General features: G+C 48.8%; 1 protein-coding gene across 23 annotated transcripts in view; it reads left to right on the forward strand.

Moving 5' to 3' along the window:
• TACC2 (transforming acidic coiled-coil containing protein 2) overlaps nt 1-20,207 on the forward strand; it is a 233,932-nt gene that overhangs the window by 208,592 nt on the left and 5,133 nt on the right. For 12 of the 23 annotated variants that reach the window (XM_044935169.2, XM_044935180.2, XM_044935174.2 and 9 more), the window contains 8 exons: nt 363-424; nt 1,446-1,561; nt 2,936-3,107; nt 4,381-4,521; nt 5,407-5,496; nt 12,336-12,479; nt 12,933-13,009; nt 14,462-14,505. In XM_044935169.2, the coding sequence (XP_044791104.2) occupies nt 363-424; nt 1,446-1,561; nt 2,936-3,107; nt 4,381-4,521; nt 5,407-5,496; nt 12,336-12,479; nt 12,933-13,009; nt 14,462-14,505 (846 nt within the window). Of the gene's footprint in view, nt 1-362; nt 425-647; nt 713-1,445; nt 1,562-2,935; nt 3,108-3,352; nt 4,138-4,380; nt 4,522-5,406; nt 5,497-12,335; nt 12,480-12,932; nt 13,010-14,461; nt 14,506-20,207 lie in introns of those variants that run through there. The other 11 variants (XM_044935179.2, XM_044935190.2, XM_044935191.2 and 8 more) reach the window with 5 other exon arrangements.

The following is a 20,207-nucleotide window of genomic DNA, read 5'->3' on the forward strand; positions in this document are numbered from 1 at the left end:
GAGACTTTCAGAGAAAGCAACACCCAGACACCCAGAGGGTACGCACGCTCTGATCTGAAAACTCAGTGCAGGATGCTCGGATCTTTTCCCAGTCAAATCCGTGCTTGGTTTTGACATTTAATTCCTGTGGGACTCTCTCAGACTCCCAAGTGGCTGAAGCCCCTTTATGGTAAGAGGTTTACCACTTGTCTGAAAATAGCTAAGGCAAGCCTCCCCTTTTGACTGTATTGGAAATCTCAGTCAGTGGACATTCTCAGAAAGCTTAAGGCCTTGTTCCAGGCCCCACCTTGCCCAGCCAAATAAATCTTTTGTTTTCGTTTTTCCCTCTCTGGTGCTCACCTCTCCTTTTGTTTCTTTTGCAGAGTTGGATTACAGAAACTCCTATGAAATCGAATACATGGAGAAAATCGGTTCCTCCTTACCTGTAAGTTCTTCTGCCTCCAGCCAGCAGGGGACTTGCTCTCCACCCTGTTTTGGGCTCAGTTTAGTGACCCGGGGCTGGAGTGGGGGATGGGGTTGAGGTTTGTCTCAGTCCACTTCAGATGCCATTTTCAGGGAGAAAATGATAGGATGCTGTTAGACTTCCTGCAGAATTAGGTCCTCTGGCTGAGAAAGAGCTAGTCTGAGCAGGAATGGTTGTTTTTAAGGTGTACCATGATCTGGTTTCTTCCGACTAACTGCTTTCTGTAATTGAAGATGATCCCTTTGAGCAGTAAGTTTCTCCCCCATTCCTTTTTCGTTTTGAGTCACTATGATGGGCGGCTGCCTTCCCTGGCTTCATATGTGTTGCCCCCGGGCGTTCGGTCCTGAGCACGAGCTCTTGCGCTGTGCTGTTTTCAGGCAACACTCACCGGGGCGTGGCGATGCCGGGGGAGGGGGGGAGGGGTGGCGCTTGTGCGACACTCAGGATCCCAGACTCGTTGCTCTTCTGTTTCTTTCTCTGCGTAGTTTGTAGATGTGGGGTCGCTGCTTCTAAACCACAGTTGCTGTAAGTCAGTGAACCTTGATGGTGACGCTGATCACACTAGTCCATCACGCCCGTGTCCCCCCATTCAACTGTGGGCAACACCTGGGCGGGCTCTCTCCGACCCCTCTGTTTATCCCGGGTGGCCAGCGTGCTTGTGCACCCAGAGAGGATGGCCACTAAAGGCAGTGGCCGAGCAGCAGTGAGCGTGTCGCACACCAACCCCATCGCAGTCAATCCTTCCCGGAAACATGCCCCCTGGGTGGAGTTGCACTTTCTCTTTCCGCCTTCCCCTTCCTGCCATCCGCGCCTCCTCTCTCCTAGCCGGTACCACTTTCTCCTCTCTTGCGGGTGGCTGGAGAGAAAGGAAGGCTCCTTCCTGACCAGTTAGCTGTCCCCATCAAAGTGCGCTCTGGTTTTCGTCTCGGTAGCACATTCAGGCCACGGTGGCTGAGCTGACATGTGACTTTGATCCCGGCAGCAGGACAACGACGCCCCGAAGAAGCAGGCCTTGTACCTTATGTTCGACACGTCTCAGGAGAGCCCGGTCAAGTCTCCCCCCGTCCGGATGTCCGAGTCTCCAACGCCGTGTTCAGGGTATGGCTGCTGTGATGCCCTGGGAGGGAGGTCCCCGGCCTCCAAGCCTTACACTTCTCTCCCGACCTCGATTCATTTGCACACACGCAGCCCCCGTCTCCATCTTGGTGTCCACTCTGATGCAGATGCAGCGGGTTTGTTCCTGGCTGCCCTTTGGACTGAGCTGGGGTCCTTTAACCAACTGAACGTGTACAGCCCTCGCATCACCTCCCAGCACACACACCGCTTGATTCTGTGATTTGTGCCGTGGGGAGGCGGCATGCTGGAGCATTCCGAGCTGCAGTCCCACTCCTGGTCCTCACTGGTCACTTGAGCCCTCCTGGGCTGCACTTCCCTCATCTGTAAAGTGAGAGTAAGGAATACAGTTGACCTTGTAGGGATTTTATGAAAATGAATTGAGGCACTCAGTCTTACAGGCATCCCCCATTGGGGACGGGGCTAGGGGTCCCTGTCCAAAAAGTCATCAGGGGGAGTGAACGGAGATGCTGTAAGGAGAGCACTGGTCACGAGGCCTGGCACAAATAAAGTGCCTGATAAATGTTGATTGTTAATAAGATGTGAATGTAAGCCTTTGTCAGGGTCCGGTTCTGAGCTGTGTGGTGCTGGGTCGGGTGCGGGTGGGGTTTCATGCTGAGACTGGGACCTTCCTGCCCTTCCCTGCTGGCCCGGTCACTGAGCAGGAGTGAAAGTGCTTGCTTTGACTTCCCACACTTACTCCAAAATCTGCCCGGAGCGGGGAGAATGAATGATGACCTTATCACAGCAGCAGTCATGGTGCCTTGTGACCGGCACGGCGTCAACGTGCGTCCCATGCAGGCGGCTTCTCCCTTGATCTTCACTAAGTTATAGCCCCTAATCTCTCCTCCTGAGGTGCACAGCCAGGGGCCTAGTGGTCTGCTTAACTCCAGAGCTTGTGTCCTTGGGCTTCCCTGGTGGCTCAGACAGTCAAGAATCCGCCTGTAATGCAGGAGACCTGGGTTCAATCCCTGGGTTGGGAAGATCCCCTGGAGGAGGGCATGGCAACCCACTCCAGTAGTCCTGCCTGGAGAAACTCACGGACAGAGGAACCTGGTGGGCTACAGTCTATGGGGTTGTAAAGAGTCAGACATGACTGAGCAATTAATACTTTCACACTGTGTGTCCTTAGCTAGATGGCATCTGTACTTCTGGTTCTACCGTGTCAGCAGGCCTTAGGGTGGGACTGGACCACCCTCCGCTCAGCCAGCAGGCCCCTTGACTGTCTAAGACCTGTCCATTTTCCTGGGGGACTATAACCCTGAAAGTCCAGCATCCCTTGGCATATTAGTCGAGGAATCCTGGCTGATTTTGGTGGGGTTTCCGGTGCAGACTCTAAAGATGCCCTTTCTTCCTCAGCTCAAGTTTCGAGGAGACTGAAGCCCTTGTGAATACTGGGGCAAAGATCCAACATCCCGTTGCACGAGGGCTGGCCCCCAACCAGGAGCCACACTTGCAGTTGCCAGAGAAGTCCTCCCAGAAGGAGCTGGAGGCCATGGCCTTGGGCACCGCGTCAGAAGTGATGGAAATTGTAAGTGGGGTCGGAGGGACCCGAGATCACTGTGGATGAACCCAGGACCGGTGGGCTTCCATCACTGCTCGGGCCAGGTCTTTAAAGCACTGTGTGCCTGGTACTGGGCATGGGGCTGGAAGCTAGCCTAGGTCATCCCACCCCGTAATGATCAGAGGAAGGCTCTCTGTCCTCACCAGGGTGGTTTTGCAGTTCTCACCTAAGTGCGTTATTTGCTGTCAGAGTTATTAACTTTCCACTTCCAGCCCCTTCCAGCTGGACTGTGGCTTTGGAGCTGTCATCCATCTATATCCTACCTCTCAGTCTTCTCCGACAGAGGGCAGAGAATGGTGGAGCAGGTAAATGCTCTCCTTTTGAGAGACAGTTGGTTCTCCTGGGCCTTGGTGATGGGAAGTGCCTTCTGTATATAGACCAGGACTTAACACCTCTTCCTTCCCCAGCCCTGTGGGGCTTTCTCAGAGCGAATAGACCTGAGCTCAAGGCCCCGCCCCCAACCTCCTCCACACATCTAAAGTGGGTCATCCTTCTAGATGAATTTTCTTTTGCTTTTTTTACCTCCCCCCTCGCAATCCCTATGAGGGTTTGAGGCCATTGACTTAGTATGTTACCTTGTTGTTCTGGATGAGTAGACGTTCATTTATCTCATGCATCAAGTACTTAATTTAGCACCTACTGTGTGTCTGGCTGTTGGACACTGGAAAGATAATTATGAGCAAAAACATGGTCCAGACAGGACTCAGAGCATCTTTCAAATAGACATCATGAGGGACTCATGTTTAATTCAACTTTCTGCCAAGTTGGCTTCTGATTTTGAAGTCTTTCTGATCTTTTCCTTTTGAAAGCATCTTTCCATTATTTAGAAAATAAACTTTTACCAAAACCTTACTTTCGATATTTACCCTGGAAGGTATTTTCCTGATGAGTTATGTTACGTTTGGAATCCCCATCAGCTAGCTTGTCTCCCACCTGCTGAGGTTTTCAAGTAACTAAGGACAGCTGTCCTCCCAGCAACTGGTTATGGAGTGGGGGTGGTGTGGGGGTGGGGAAGGACCCTAAGATGGTGCTTTGGGGGAGGGGGTTGGGCCTGTCAGTCTCGAGATGCCCGTCGTCAGCATGTGGACATCCGTCCAGATGAAGAGGGAGGTATTGGCACCTGATACTCTCTTTGGCCTTAAGGCAGAAATGTTCAGCCGATAGATGGGTGGTCCTTGCTCAGAAGCTATCACTCTGTCTCCTCTGTTTTTCCTCTGTGTCCTCCTCTGCCGGCCTTCAGACAGCTCCCGAGGGCTCCTTTGCCTCTGCTGACGCCCTCCTCAGCAGGCTAGCTCATCCAGCCTCTCTCTGTGGTGCGCTTGACTATCTGGAGCCCGACTTAGCAGAAAAGAACCCCCCAGTCTTTGCTCAGAAACTTCAGGTTTGTAGCCCATGTGTGACTTTGGGGGAGTTTGTCAAAAACCTCAGTAGAGAATGAATCTCCGAACTCCAAAAGCCACGAGGCAGGAGTTCATGGAGCATTGCCGTGAATGTTCCAGATGGAATCGCTTCCCCTCCAAGACTGATGTATGTGGCGTTCTCTACCCGGGACGCCAGAGTGATATAAATCGTGTCGTTCCATATGGAACAAACCATTTGTATTTCAATTTGGAAATTGGATCCAAACAGTCATTTTTCAGATGTCTTGATAGCCCCAAAAGCAGCTTTTTGTGATTTATTGATGGAACCAAGGGTATTAGCTCACCAGTGAGCCAGGCTGTTTATATATATGAGATTATCTCAGACCCCCATTGAGATAACATCTGGACTCAGGTCTCGCATCTGGAACCAAAACCATTCTCTCTATCCTGCGCTTTAAATTTGACCACTTAATTTGATATTCCCCTAGACTGGGACGTGCAGAGCAAACCTAGAGAGATGGCTTATAGTCCTTAGAGAGATGCAGAGCCACTCATGGAAATTGTTGGCCAACCTTACATGAAATGAACAAAAGGAGAGAAATCGAAGGAAACAGTGCCCTAAAAATTCTGATCCTGTTTTAAAAATCACTTCATATTTGATGGCATAATACTTCTGACAGACATTGCAAAGGGTGATTTAACAAAACAAAAAAAAAGGAAATTAAGCACCTATTTCATGATCTGCTGAGGTGTTAATTGTGAAAGAAAGCCAGTGCGTGTGTTTTCCTGAGTACCTGTTACGACACATTCACGTGGCCCATTCGTTTCTTGGATGTGGACAAACATTTCCGTCCTGTCTCGCTGCATTTTCCCTGTGGTCTGCTCATTCCCCGCTCCTCCGGCAGGAGGAGCTAGAGTTTGCCATCATGCGGATAGAAGCCCTGAAGCTGGCCAGGCAGATCGCCCTGGCTGCCCGTAGCCGCCAGGACACCAAGGTACCGGTTTGCTGCTGATGTGTGCTGCCTCTTGAGAATGTTGTGTGGTCCAGAAGCTTCTTTGCTAACCGCGGCCAGGCAGGTGTTCGACAAAGGATATCTCCTAAAAGCTAAAGGCGTAGCTCATGCATAAGTACACGCTGAGTGCATGTCTTAAGATCTGGTCCACTCAGTTAGGGAGGAACCAAGCAGGGTGGGTGGTAAAGCTGGTTGAATGGAGGAAAGTACGAGAAACTCATGTACAGTCAGAGGAGGGAGGAAACTGGAATCAGATCGCAAAGTTAGATATGAAACTGGTTAGTTCTATTCATAGTTAAACAGGACAGATAAATCCTAACCTTTGAAGTTCTTTTTTCTTCCTACAGAAATCATTTGCTTCTCTGTTGATGAAAAGTAATTTGTAGCTTTTCTGTTTTCTATAGTTATTATAGAATAATACTAATGATTATACTGAGACCAGACCCTGATAAATAGGTGAAATAGTAAATAGGTGAAAACAAGACCTTCTTGACATGTCAGATGACCCTTAGGTCAGGGTCAAGAGGATTACAAAAAAGCTATCCTTTTTTGCAAGTAGAGAGTGTAATGTTTGAGGCTTTGCGGTTATCTATCTGATCTCTGACAGCTACTTGACTCTGCAGCTCTGCCAGAGCAGCAGTGGACAGCACTGGATGAATGGCTCTGGCGGGGCCCAGTAAAAACCTTTTACAGGAAATGGCATTAGGCCATTAGGCCCACACCCTGTAGTTTGGCTCAGATGGTAAAGAATCTGCCTGGAGTGCAGGAGACCCAGGTTTGATGTCTGGATTGGGAAGATCCCCTGGAGAAGGGAATGGCAACCTACTCCACTCTTCTTGCCTGGAGAATCCCCATGGACAAAGAAGCCTGTGGGCTACAGTCCACGGGGTCGCAACGAGTCCTACACGACTGAGCGACTCATACTTTTGCTTTCTCATTGTAGTTTGCCAGCCTTTCTCTAGAGGAGAATATGATGTCGACAGTGCCTGCAGAGATTGTTTTGCTGGCTTCCAAGTTTGGAGTCATTTTGCTCAACAGTTGGGATGAGTTACTGTTGCTGTGCAATACAGCACGTGGTCCACGGAGGTTCAGCCCACCCCCAGGGCTGACGGGTGCCCTTGGAGTTTGAGAAGCCTCCTCATTCCCTCCCCCACACCCAACCCCCAGGTGGCAGCCCACTTAGACAAGAACTGGGCCCCAGTGCATTCTGCGGCCTTGAACCAGTGGGTGAGCCTCAGGGTTTCCATCTGTGTCAAGAGGCTCATAGCAAGCTAGCTGTGAGGACAGTAGGTGATGTGCAGAGAGTGGCACCGTGCGTGGCGCACAGTAAGCCTGCGATCAGTGAATGGGCGCTGACCTTTACTGGGGCCTCTCTTTCCCAATGAGACGCTCCCAGCATCTCTCCTCATACGGCAGGCCCAGGTCCCGTTTTACACAGGGGGAAAACGGAGCCTGGGAGCCAGCCCAAAGCCTGATGGTGATTCACTGGCTTTCTGAGAGCTGGTGCTTACATCTCCGGATGGGAGCCTGTTGCCCGTCCATCTCAAGCGACAGCTCGCCTAGCAACAGGACCATCTCTCATCCTGGATACAGGATCAGGAATTCACGCTGCTCCTGCCTTGAGGGCCCCCTGCATGTGGTCCCCCTGGAGCCAAACAGGGACCCCCCTCTTTCAGATACATCTCTTGAGATGTCTCCCCATGGATGTCCATACCAGGAACATTTGGACCTAGAGTCGAGACAGGAACGTAAAGTCTAATTGTTGGTTTCCTTGTTCTTGTGGCCAACTCATAAACCTGTGTTAAAATTCTGTGAAATGAGATTTTTAGAATACATTATGCAGTTAGGAATTTTTCCCTCTTAGGTTTATTTCTTGATATTCTTGGTTAGTGGCTTAAACACAGAATGAATTGCTTAAAGTTTGCTCACTATGAATACAGTTTATTCTTGTCCAGAAGTTTGTGGCAGAATCATGTTCTAAGTAGTTCTTATTGACTATGAAGTGCTTGGAACTGCGTGGTACCCTTGCCTGCTTTCTCAGAGATGGCTAGCAGTTGACTCCCAGGCAGTTACAGCCTGTTCTCAGACCATGTGTCCTGGTTCTGATTTAGAAAATACTGTGACGTGAATCTCCTGAGTGTAGTTTGGAGAGACAGCACCCGCTCCCTCTTTCCATATTCCAGAAGGGCGTGTTAAAAGATTCCACAGGGTCTTGGAGTATGAGGAGTATTTTCCTCCACCGTAGGAACTTGTACCGCTTTTGTAAGAAGTCTATTATCTAGGGACCTTGGCCCATGGAAGATAGATGCTCTTTCCTATAGTTAATTAGCCTAGGGTGATCCATTTGCCTGAACCCAATTAGGTCCCTCTGGGTTTCTTGTTCGTGAGATGCTTGATAATCCCTTAGTGCATTGGAAACTGTTGATATATAGGAAGAGAAAACAGCAGCCGTATATCCAATTGGCTCTTTTTGCTGCCCATATATTTCAGCTGCAAGTGACACAGCCCCCGTCTTTTTGGCAGCGTGGTCTTAAACTGTGGCTCACACAAAATGAAATCTCTCAGAATGAAAAAAAAAAAAAAAACAAACTCACACCGAGGGGATGAAAAGCATTGTGAAATATGACGGGGGTGATTTCCGGTCGCTCCTTGGAGCAGCTTCACTCGTGTTTCCCTTTAGACTGAGGGTCAGCAAAGCCAGGCTCCCAGGGATTGCAGTGGGGTTTCCTTCTCCTCATTAGTCAGAAAAAGTTAGAAATGAGGGAAACTCCAGGGGCTGGGGTGTCAGACTCCAACTTGTTTTCCTTCCACACGCTTCTGGCAGTGTGGTGTCCTCCTGGGGGTAGGTCTGACCGGTCCCTGGCTCTGCGGTGCCGTGGCCCTGAATTCACCAAGAACCAGGATGGACAGAACCTCGGAGTCCCATCCGCATGGCTTTCCAAGGGCCGCAGGACTCAGGGACGGATTGCATTTGTATGTGTAACAGACGCTGGTTGTGGCCCCTAAAGCTGTTGGCCTTTTGGAAAGAGGGGGACCCTATATAAAGAATGAAGGCTGTATCTGGGTAACTTAGGAACAGGGATCATACAAATGGCAAGCTTTGGGGCCAGAGGAAGTCCTAGAAAGAGGCTCCTCTGGGCAGGAAACGGCATTACTCCTAGTATATGGTTCCTGCAGGAGTCCTAGCTGATGAAGGCAGAGACCTGGCTTGTCGCAGCAGGAAAAGGAGGAATCAGGTCTGGGGCAGTTGTGTGGTTGCTGAGCAGCCTGATATCCTAGGGTCCCTTTCTCCTGCTGTGTCCAGGGCCCCCCACATGATGCCTCAAACCCACAGCGACCATCTGAAGAGCAGTGACAAAGGGCTCGCACATGGGTTTCAGCTTACTGCCCAGTTGCAAGAATTTGTGGTCATCGCCTGCAGCCTAATGTTAAGGGATAAGGCCATGCCTTTTTTTTTCCCCAGAAATTTTATTATTTTTTTAAAGGGAGAATATGTTATATTTTTTTATTTTTAAATTTATTTTTTAATGCATGCTTTTTTAATATATGTTTTAATTGGAGGATGATTGCTTTACAGTGTTGTGTTGCTGTCTGCTTTACAACACCATGAATCAGCTATAAGTATACATATATTCCCTCCCTCTTGAGCCTCCCTTCCCGTTGCCCCCCATCCTACCCCTCTGGGTCAGAGCACTGAGCCGTGCTCTACAGCTTCCCACTCGCTATCTGGTTTGTACATGGTAGTGAATATATGTCAGCTACTCTCTCAATTTGTTCCACCCTCTTTTCTGAGGCCGTGTCTTGACCCACTGGGATGGAGTGGCCAGTTGGCGCTGGCGGTGCCTCCTGTGAGAGTGGATTAAGGGCACGTATCAACTCCCTTCCTCTTGTTTGTCATCCTGAGCTCGAGACCGCCCGTTGTCAGACTTGGGTAGCACAGCAGCAGGGTGAGGCTGCTCTCTGCCTGACCTGGCACCGTGTGGCCCAGACACCCCCAAGTGTCCAGCCTGTGTCCATGCTCCATGACCTTGGCCCATGGCCTGGTCTCATCTCCTGGGCCCCACTCCCGTGCTCTCTCACTGCTGTGCCACCCGGTTCCACGGGACAGCAATCCTGCCTTGGTCCCGGACATGGCACCTTCCCATAAACCTGGCAACAGGGGATTAATTGGCCACGAGGGGGACTGTGAGCCCGGGTGAGGGGCAGGGCCTGCAGCCCCTGGCTGCAAGGCCAGAAGGACCCCAGGCATGTCTGTAGGTCTCACTGGGGTGACCGTGCCCCAGGGGTCCCCCTAGGGATCAGGGTTCGAGGGAGAGGATTGAAGGCATGGACGTCAGTTCTATAGTCAGTCCCATGTGGTCTGAGTCATGGCCATTTCACACTTTAAATTGCTATTTTAGGGGCTTCCTGGCAACTCTAAAGTAGCAAGTGAGAGATTATGTGAGAGAACTACACCTTAATCTAAGTCTGATCTTAAAATACCAGGAAGAGACAGAGCTATTAATTCCAGTTTAAAACAATCCTTGGTTGTAACAAAAAACCAGGGTGTGTATCTTGAATTTCATTGACATGCAGCTACTTGGGTGATAATTCAGATGGACTCTGGAAGTCATCGTTTCTTTATTGAAAACACAGGTGGCCAGGATGACTGGCGATGGTGAATCACTGTTTCGCTAGTAACCATTTGCATTTACTCAGAAAGCTCATCCTCTTGTTTGTTTTTCATCCTCGTCCTTGTTTTTACAAAGGACATGAGGCAGCTTCAAAGTCATTAATTCCTGCATTGATCGTATTTCATTTCTGCCCAGTACAGTAAAATTAGTTTTCATTCATTTTTCTCTTCCACTTCAGAGAGCTGGTTTATTTGGAGTCAGAATTGAATCTCATTCTGGGAAATGATTTGGCCAAATCTTATTTAGATTCTCATTTTTTTCATCATCAGAGGGACCGGAATGTTCTTTCCATTTTGAAATTTTATTCTGATTTTTTTTTTCAAAGAACACATTATTTTAACTGATAGGAACAATTTTTTTTTTAATTCTCTTCAGAATTTTATGTTTTTGAACTTTCATGATAAATGTAAGTACTGAGTCTTGATGCCATTATAATTTTCCATTTACTTCCTGAGAAGTTTCCCTTTGACAAGCAGAATGTTGAAAACGCTGCAGACATCACAGATTAACCCCTAGACAGGAGAGGTTCTGCCCTCCAATCTGGTGGCCCTCTTTCTTCTAAGAGGTCAGTCTGCCTGCTCGTGACAGCTATTAGCTCTGGCTGTTAGCTGTTCTGCTCAAATGTCCGGCCACAGAATACCTTTAGGACCTGAGGCTGAAGGACCCTGGCATTCCATTTGACGGGTGGGCATCCCTAATGTCTGGTTGAACAAAACTGTGTTCTCCCCTCTGAGCAGCAGTCGTTCTGGCTGCACGTGAGAGTTAACTCAGATACCCACGATCAGGCTGGGGTGTGACAGCCACACAGCAGACGCTTGCTTCCAGGAGAACATAAACCACTTAGCTCATCGTGCATGTGTACAACTAACTAGTCCTAACCCTGTGACCTCCAGTCCTATCCATTAAGCTTCTACCTGCGTTTTCCGAGCTGTCTCAGGTTCCTTGTCTCTGAGGCCACAGTAGGGTAGGCGTACCTGTTCCCATGATTGAAGAGAGAGGTTGTGCTCAAGCACCTTCAGGTCACTCCTTTCCCACTTACTATTGGTTCTTTAATCTCTGCTTCCACCTACATGATAAGTCCTCACTGTTCCATCACCACATTTCTTTCTTCTACATCACTGTTCTGTTCACGACTCCGTTTCTTCTACTCGTTTCCCAAGGAAGAAGCAGTTGCCCTCCTCCCATTGGACCACCACTGCTTTGCATCGAATCAGACTGTAGTAACCAGGGTGGAGGTTTGCCTTGGCAACCACGACGGGCCAGGAGGTTAATGAATGGGACTGAGAGTGTGATTGGTTTGGCATTTCTTTGCAGTAGAGCTAGATTGACAACCCTGCTGCGCTGGTTGGTGATGTTCCTAACATTGCATTTCAAGTGTGTTGGAAACGGCTGAGCGTTTGTGCAGAAGGAAGAATAGTCAGTGTAGACCTCCCTGGGGACTGTCCAGTGTCAGTTGTGGGCGGTGGGGAATCCCAGTGCTTGTCGAGGGTCTTATTCGCACACATTCGCGCACATGGATATTGTCAGTAATCCAATATTCTATTTTCCCATTGACACCATTGAACTCCAGTGTAACGCTTACCTTTTGGCATCCAGAAACTCATTCACTGAAGGTGACATTGCTGGACGTCTACAGTAGATCTTAAAACTTTGTATGACTTATATACTTTCAAAGAGAGCTAACCGATGCCCCCTAAATTAAAATGTGGACAGTCTCACCAAACCATCAGATCTGTGGTTATTCAAAATGAGGCAAACGTAGAGTAGAATTCAGCGTTGTTCACCGTCAGGCTTTTATTTGGGAAGTGGTGCCTGCTGGAAGGTGGCCTTGGTAAACACTCGCTGTGGCTAAGTGCCTGTGTCTGATAAACAGCAGTGATAAACAGGCACTAGACATGCCTGACTCCAGGGCCGGGAGCTGGGGGTGCCTCCGCCGCCAGCCTCTTTGTCAGCCTGTGCAGTGCAAAATGATAAGACTGCCGTAGATTGTATCCGGCATTCCCCCGTTCATTAGTCTTAGCATTTTCTCATACTTTCGATGTTCTTTGTTTCCAAACCATACAACCGACCCATTCGTGAAAGGATGAATGCAGTTCTCTTTGTCGGAAGCGTGATGGTCACTTTTTAAAATTAAAAACCGTTCCACAGAGAGAAGCTGCTCACCCACCGGATGTCTCCATCTCCAAAACAGCCTTGTATTCCCGCATCGGGACGGCCGAGGTGGAGAAACCTGCAGGCCTTCTGTTCCAGCAGCCCGACCTGGACTCCGCCCTCCAGATCGCCAGGGCAGAGGTACTGTGGCCCCGAGAAGGCAGGGCCAGCTCTGGGTGCCTGCGAATAGCTCCCATTCTGCCACTTGTAAACAAACATACGTCCCCATGGCCCACAAAGCCAGCATCTCTGGACACAGACCTTCTCCTCTGACCACTGCCGGCAGATATAGGTAGCAAACCATGGGTTTTGATCTTGGACACTTTTGTTTAATAAGCCTTTGTGGGCCTCGTTTGATTTATAACAAAAAAAAAAAGCACACACGTTTTTGTTGCTCTCCAAGGGCATTGTGAAAATCTAGTGTATGGCTTATTTCTGTCACGCTTGGGGAAATTCTCTCAGTACAATAATTGTTTGGTGCAGCAGGTTTTAATCCCGTGTTTGTTCATGTCTCCTTGTCTCGGTCTGTGAATTGCTCACGTCAGAATGGACTCATCTGGGACTAACCTTTCCTCTTCTTCGTCCCGATACTAGATCATAACCAAGGAGAGAGAGGTGTCAGAGTGGAAAGATAAATATGAAGAAAGCAGGCGGGAAGTGATGGAAATGAGGTCAGTTGTGATGCTCGGGCTTCCTGGTTACCTGGGGAATGTTTACCTGTGGTTTGATAACAGCTAGAACTGGTGTGGTCCCATGAACAGTGTCCTCTATAGAAGTTACTCTTTATTCCACGAGGATTCTTAGTATATTACGATTATTAAAATACCATGAGCATGAGTTAAATAATGCACTCATTGGGCAAGACCCTGATGCTGGGAAAGATTATGGGCCAGAGGCGAAGGGGCAGCAGAGGCTGAGGTGGCTGCATGGCGTCACCGACTCAGTCGACATGATTGAAGAAGCCTGGCGCATTGCAGCCTGTAGGGTCGCAGGGAGTCGGGCACAACTTGGTGACTGAACAATAACAAAATATACCTACAATGAAAAACATATCTCCTTCCCACTCAGCCTCTGGTTCCATAGCCAGGTAACCGCTATGTACCATTTCAGGGGTATCCTTCCTAGACTTTTGCATTTCTGATGCCAAATGTGTTAAGGTATCTGTATAATGTCCTTTTTTCTTTAGTGTAGTATAGAAGTGTACATGACCCTACATTCTTTTTTAACTTAAGATAACTTAGATTTTTATACATCTCAATCTTATTGTTCAATTGTTTGACAGTCCTTATGAGGGTCTAATACAATTAATTTCACCAGTCTCAATGGATAAACATTTAGAGTGTCTTCCAAATTTCACTTGAGTGATTTATTTTCATTTTCTGCATATAGTCATAGAGGTATGATGTCTACCACACGGAAAGCACCTGCTGTGTGCCAAGCACTGTACTTTTGTCTAGAGACACACGATCTGTTTCTCCCCACAGCCCTTAAGGGGATGGTCAGCCCTGTTTGAAGCCTCAGAGAGGTTAAGTGACTTGACCAAAGCCAAATTAAAAAAAAAAAAAGAAAATGTTCTTGGGTTCTAAAGAGAAATCAGGGAAGACTTCTTGGAGGAGAGAGCATTTGAATTGGACCTTGAGAAACAGATTCTGACAGCTGGAGATAGAGGGGAAGGGAACAACCTTGTTCAAGGCCACAGAGGCAAGAAAGCTCAGAGCAGATAAGAAATCATTTGCTATCACTGAATCACTGTGTCCACAGGATGGCATGGAAGGAGGTACAATTGATGAAGATCAGGCTTAGGTTACAGAAAGCTTTGACTATCAGGCTGAAGTTTTGGCCTTATTTTTTTTCTCAATGAGCAGTGGAGAGACACAGAGTGTTTTGTATTATACAAGGGAGTGATGTGTTCAGAGTCGTGCACTAGGAGCATGAACCTACCTGGGTGTGCAAGGAGAGGGCTGAGGTTGGAGGGGACCCACGGCCTCTGAGCCACCTGGGACCCAAAGGACTTGTCCTCTTGGACAGTGCTCAGGCTGTTGATGTCCAGCGCATGGGCACCCGCGTGAAAGTAAAAACCATTGTGTGGTCTTAGTACCAACCTGTTTCTACTTCTCTTACAGGAAAATCGTGGCCGAGTATGAGAAGACCATTGCCCAGATGATAGGTGAGCATCTTCACTGTCAGGGGCTCAGGCCCGCCCTGAGGTTTCTGAACTGTGGGGAGGGCTTTGAAGGTAGAGACCCAGAGTGTGTTCCTCTCAGGCTCCTCTTAGAGCACGAAGCCCATTGCGGGGGGACCAGAGCCTCCCAGAACGAGGCTCTGCTGCAGGCGGTGAGTCTGGGGACCTCCTGGAAACACCCGCCCACACGTCCCTTAGTATGCATTGGGGAGCCATGGCCATCACCTTGATGGTCACCATTTGACCCAGCCAGGATAGTCCATCTCATGGGGCCCAACCCCAACCAAAAATTGGGGTGGTTCCTAGGATGTTTGGGGGCTTTTTTGCTCATGAGAGAGAATTAGATCTCTAACATCAAATCACTAAACCCTAATATAGATTAGATGCACTTAAAAAAAAAAAAATACCCCACTGGCCTTTACACAGGGTCCAGGACAAGGAATATTAGAACATGTGACAGCCCAGCTGCCTGCCCCTATTAACTGATCACTGCTCTTTCTTCCTGAGGTTGGATACTGCCTCAGAAACTGTCTTAACACAGCATCCCTGGCAGCCAGGAGTGACGGATTACTTTGGCCTGCAATGAAAGAAGGCCTCAAGTAACCAGACCTCAAGTAACTGGCTCTTCTGCTTTTAAAGAAAAATCGAGAAAAGACCTTGCAGAAGTGCCAAGCCCAAGATTTTTCACTGATGATCACTATTCAGAAATGCTGTTAAGACTCTGGGGTCAGGTGTGGAATTTTTGCTTATTTATTCATTTGCTTAGGTCCATGATACTGGATTTAAATTTTTTTTTTACTCCTAAGGACATGTGCTTGCTGCAGACCACAGTTTCTGTGTCCCAACTTGATGCTTGTTTCAGCTGGTGACTTCTCATCATATGAGTCACACCATACCTCTAGCTTTTGTCCCAAGATAAGCATGACAGGAGCCTTGGGAACACTGAAGAAGCTGCCTATTGAGTGCTTTCCTTTCAAAAAAGCTTTCATTTTGGTTTACTATAATAAAGGCCATTTCTCCTAGAGCTCAGGGGAAAGCCCATTGGGATCTTTTTTAAGGATCAGCCTCATGGTGTATGTTTTTTATTAAATGAAACCTCTTTGTTAAATGGGCATAAAAATTTATGGATACATATGGATGAGATTAAAAAAAAAACTCTTGGAACTGAAAGTGCTGCTGAAAGTGTTCAGAAGGAAGTATTTATATCTTCCAGTATACACTGTTTAGTGAGCTGAATGAGACCTTTCCACCTCCTGGAGTTGGGACACGAAAGCATCACTCAGACCTGCCTGGCTCATCTAGAAGCATCCTTCCACACCTTGGAGTCATACATTTTAATTTTTATTCTTGACGATGACGGTTAGGCCAGTGTTGAAGAGAACGTGGGCCTTTGCCCTGACAGCAGGCTGCCCACAGCAGCCTAACTTACTTGTTCGACTGGCAGTTTGATAGAAGCTGACACTTCCCTCTTGAAAACTGACGAGAGTCAGAATCTCTAGTTGACGTAAGTGGCCTGTCCTTACGTGGTCGCCGTAACTGGGGACAGAAAGCTTGTTCCCCTCTGATGCTTTCCTTGCTGTGTATCTGCAGGCGATGGTCGTTAGAACAGTGTTTTCACTTCTAGACCATCTGAGGAGCGTGTGGAACCCTGACTCCAGGGATTAAGGCCACGCACACCCAATCCTATCCCCTCCCAAGAGACCTGGAGTGTTTGACCTGAGGGTCCATCTCTTCCAGAGCTCTAAGGTCGCCCGCTTTGAGCGATTTCCTGTTTGGGGGTGCTTGAGCACCCTCCTGGTGGCTCTGCCAGCCCCCAACATCCCCAGCTGGAAGCCACTCTGGTGGCGCCCCTTTGTGAGTCCCCATTGCCACTGACTGTCCTCTTCGTCATCCACGTTCCCAGAGCGGGTGTCTCAGTGCACGGTGGCCCGTCTGTGCGTGTCATCCCTGGTCATTACTGCAGGTCGCTGACTGGGGCCCCTGTTGATTTCAGGGCCCTTGATTTCAGGACAGTGTGGGGCTGCAGCACGGCTGGGACTCACTGTAGCTGTGGGCGGGACCTGCCTTCTTTCTGAGCAGGAAACCCACCCATGTTTCTCATCTGGATCCTGTCTCTTTCTTCTCGTTCCCACTCACCCACGCAGCCTTCCCTGCCCCACACAGGGCAAACTCAGAGAGCTGGGCAGTTCAGGGCCCAGAATAAATGTAACAGCATTCTGAGGTTAAAACCAGCTTCCACTCCACCTCCACTAGCCTCTCCTGGCTCCCGCCTGGCTCCCTGGCTTCCATTTAACCTCCACAAATGCTCTATGTCAGTGTAACATCTGTCCTGCCCTCACTGTTCATTCTCATCATGTGATACTAAAGAGACTATATTTCATTAAGTTCAAATATCGACTGTTCAGAATTCAGAACGAAAAGGGATTTCTGTGCTTTCTGCATTCCGGGTTGTTGCAATTGATTTTTTTTTTTTTCCCTGCTTTCCTAACAACTGCCCTGATTATCTGTTTTGCTTCCATTTTCTGTTGCTTCTTGCCCTTTGCTTGCAAAACAAACAGGCAAGCCTGGTAAGTAAATGCTTTTTCACCTAATTTGATACCCACCCATTGCAACCCTTATTTGTTTGTTTTTCTATTTTTGTTATTTTTGCTTTTGTGTTCTGGCTGCATTCCCCACATGGTTTTATAGTGTTTTGCCTGAAAAAGCCAAAAAAAATCTCCAGGGCCATTGTTTTACTGTGTTGTCTAGAACATATTGGGTTTTGAGCTGATTTCCTGATTTGAAGAACCTAGCAGCATTTGTCATTTACAAAAAAAAGATGTGTGAAGCATTCTCTCCTTTTCGGTCTCCTGGGAACAGGGAAATTCTATTTTTACAAGGGTTATGGTTGTGGGGAGGAGGAAAGGAAGCCTGAGGCAGTCTAATCTCAGATCCAGGAAATCAGATGGATTCCGTTTGATAAATGACTCCTTTACCAAGCCAAGTGAAATGTATACATGGCCTGAAACCAGCCCAGAATGTGTATTATACAGCTTGCTGAGAACTAAGGAAGCAGATAAAATTCAAAGAACAAAAACAAGCATTTGGTTACTGGTGGAACTTTGAAGTGCCCTTTCTTTTAGGAGTCTAGATGTAGCAAGCAGATTGTTGGTGGTTCTGGTCTCACTATATGTTCAAAAGCTCCCTCTTCGTGGGTCCCTGCAACTTGACATCGTAGCAGTTCCGAGAGATAGTGATGCTGTTGCTAATGGATCCCTGATACTGAGTTCTTACTATATGTTGAGGGCTTTATATTTAATCTTCCCCAAATGCCATAGATATATCCTCTCATCCCGTGTTTCAGATGTGGAGGACAGAGCTGAAAAACTCTGCCCAAGGTCGCACTGCCGGGAATTATCAGAGCTAGGACTGGGACGTGGGCTGTCAGACTCTGGCTCCTGGTTCTTCACCTCTGCCCTGGGAGGAGAAACTCTGAGAGGCAGGACGTCAGGTGTCTTCCCGGCCTGCGGTTCTCCAGACGTGGTCCCTGGACCGGCTGTCTCAGCATCGCTGGGGACCTTGTCACATGCAAAGATCTCACCGCAGAATGACTGAATCAGACCCCCCTGGGTGGGCTCAGTCTCCTGCGTTTCAACAAGCTCCCAGCCGATTAGGGTGCACGCTCACATGTGCGAAGCCCCTCATTTTGGAGCTGAGTCCCTGGGACCTCAAGTGAGGACTTTGAGCAAGTTTACAGTCAGGGCTGGAGCCGAAACCCCAATGTGGTCCCTGTTCTGTGCTCTTCACTCCTGTCCACACACAGACAGGAAAACACCCGACATCGGGATACAGAAAGGTGCCCCTCTATCGAGAATCTAAGGGGAGAGAACCCAAAGCAACATCTCCCCACTTTTAAGGGAGCTCCTTCCTTCCATTGGAAGGACTGATGTTGAAGCTGAAACTCCAATACTTTGGCCACCTGATGCGAAGAGCTGACTCATTTGAAAAGACCCTGATGCTGGGAAAGATTGAGGGCAGGAGGAGAAGGGGACGACAGAGGATAAGATGGTTGGATGGCATCACCAACTCAATGGAGATGAGTTTGAGTAGACTCCGGGAGTTGGTGATGGACAGGGAGGCCTGGCACGCTTTGGTCCATGGGGTCTCGAAGAGTCGGACATGACTGAGCGACTGAACTGATCCTTCCAGTTGCGTTTAGTAAGAGGCCCATGTAGAGATGCAATTGTGAGCACAGCCTTGGGTCTGGTTCTGGCTGTGTTGCATCCTCAGTGAACAAGGGACTCAGCTTCTCTTGTGCGGGAGACTGGAGTTCAGCCTTAGGGCTGCCCTGCTCGTTCATTCTCTGCACGACAGCAGGCATGTGTTGCTGTGTCCTGTGAGTCAGGATCTGGGCCTGCGACAGAGCCGAGGACAGAACAGATCACAGGACCCTGCCCTCGTGGAGTGTGCGTTCTTTATACAAACACGTGCACACCCACACGTCTGTTATAACAATAAGGAGTGGTCACTGCTGGACATGGTGCTGGGTGCTCAGTTGCTCAGTCTGCCCCACTCTTTTGCGACTCTATGGACTGTAGGTAATCTGTCAGGTTCCTCTGTCCATGGGATTTACCAGAAAAGAATACTGGCGTGGGTTGCCATTTCCTACTCCAGGGGATCTTCCTGACCCAGCGATCGAACCTGCGGCTCCTGCATTGGCAGGCAGATTCTTTTATCACGGAGCCACCAGGGAAGCCCATGCTGGGCATGGAGATGAGGCGTTTCCCACGTGGGTTCAGGAAAGGTGTCTCCAAGCGAGGTGGGGCCACGGGGGGCTCCAGGTTAGTTTTCCCAGAAGCAGAGTCGTAGCAGTGCTGAGAGCAGAGAGCATGTGGGGTAGGGGTTTATTCCAGTGCAAAGGGGGGGTCCCTGGGAGGAGGCATTGACCCGGTTTGGACTTCTTAATGCCCAGACCAACTGCTGGGTGCTGGCTGAGGAGCACTGAGTCAAAAGGAGGGTCAGCCCAGCGCCTGACACGTGCAGGAGCACACATGGGCCGCTGCTCTGCCGTGGCGCTATTGTCGTTGACAGCTGCTGTCCATCCTCTGGCCCAGGTGGCCCCCAGGTGACCTGAGGACGGACAGGAGCTCCAAGCAGGGGTGCTCCCCTCCACTGACTCAGCTGCAAGCAAAGTTCCAGAGCGATCAGAGCAAGCAGCTCCTTGCCCACGCAGACCAATGACAGACTGGTATGCAGAGCATGCCACCAGGATCAGCCACTCCAGACTGGGCCAGAATTTAATTGTTTTGTGCAACACTAAGAAAGTCACTCCAACAGCAATAGCTCCATTTTCCTGGGAATTAAAGAAGACACTTGCCGTATCAAAAGAAATGGCCGTTTTTGTGTGGAGCAGGATTTCAGGACCACGGTTATGTGGGCTTGGGATTCATGGGATGTTTTAAGGATGAAGAAGACTTTTTCTTTTCCAATGCCCATCTCTTTAGGTTCATCATGCTTAAGAAGGGGTAGTCCTTCTGTCACAGCTCAACCTATGGCACATTTATTCTGGCTCAACACCAAATTCAGGAGTAATGCTTCCTTTTTTACCTTATGGATTGGTCCTTATGCTATCAACAACCAAATGGAATCAGCAGGGTCTCCAATGTAGTTTAAGGGGCTGCAGTGATCAGGTTAAAGGATACTGGTTC

Source organism: Bubalus bubalis, chromosome 23 (assembly GCF_019923935.1).
Source record: "Bubalus bubalis isolate 160015118507 breed Murrah chromosome 23, NDDB_SH_1, whole genome shotgun sequence".
NCBI lineage: Eukaryota > Metazoa > Chordata > Mammalia > Artiodactyla > Bovidae > Bubalus > Bubalus bubalis.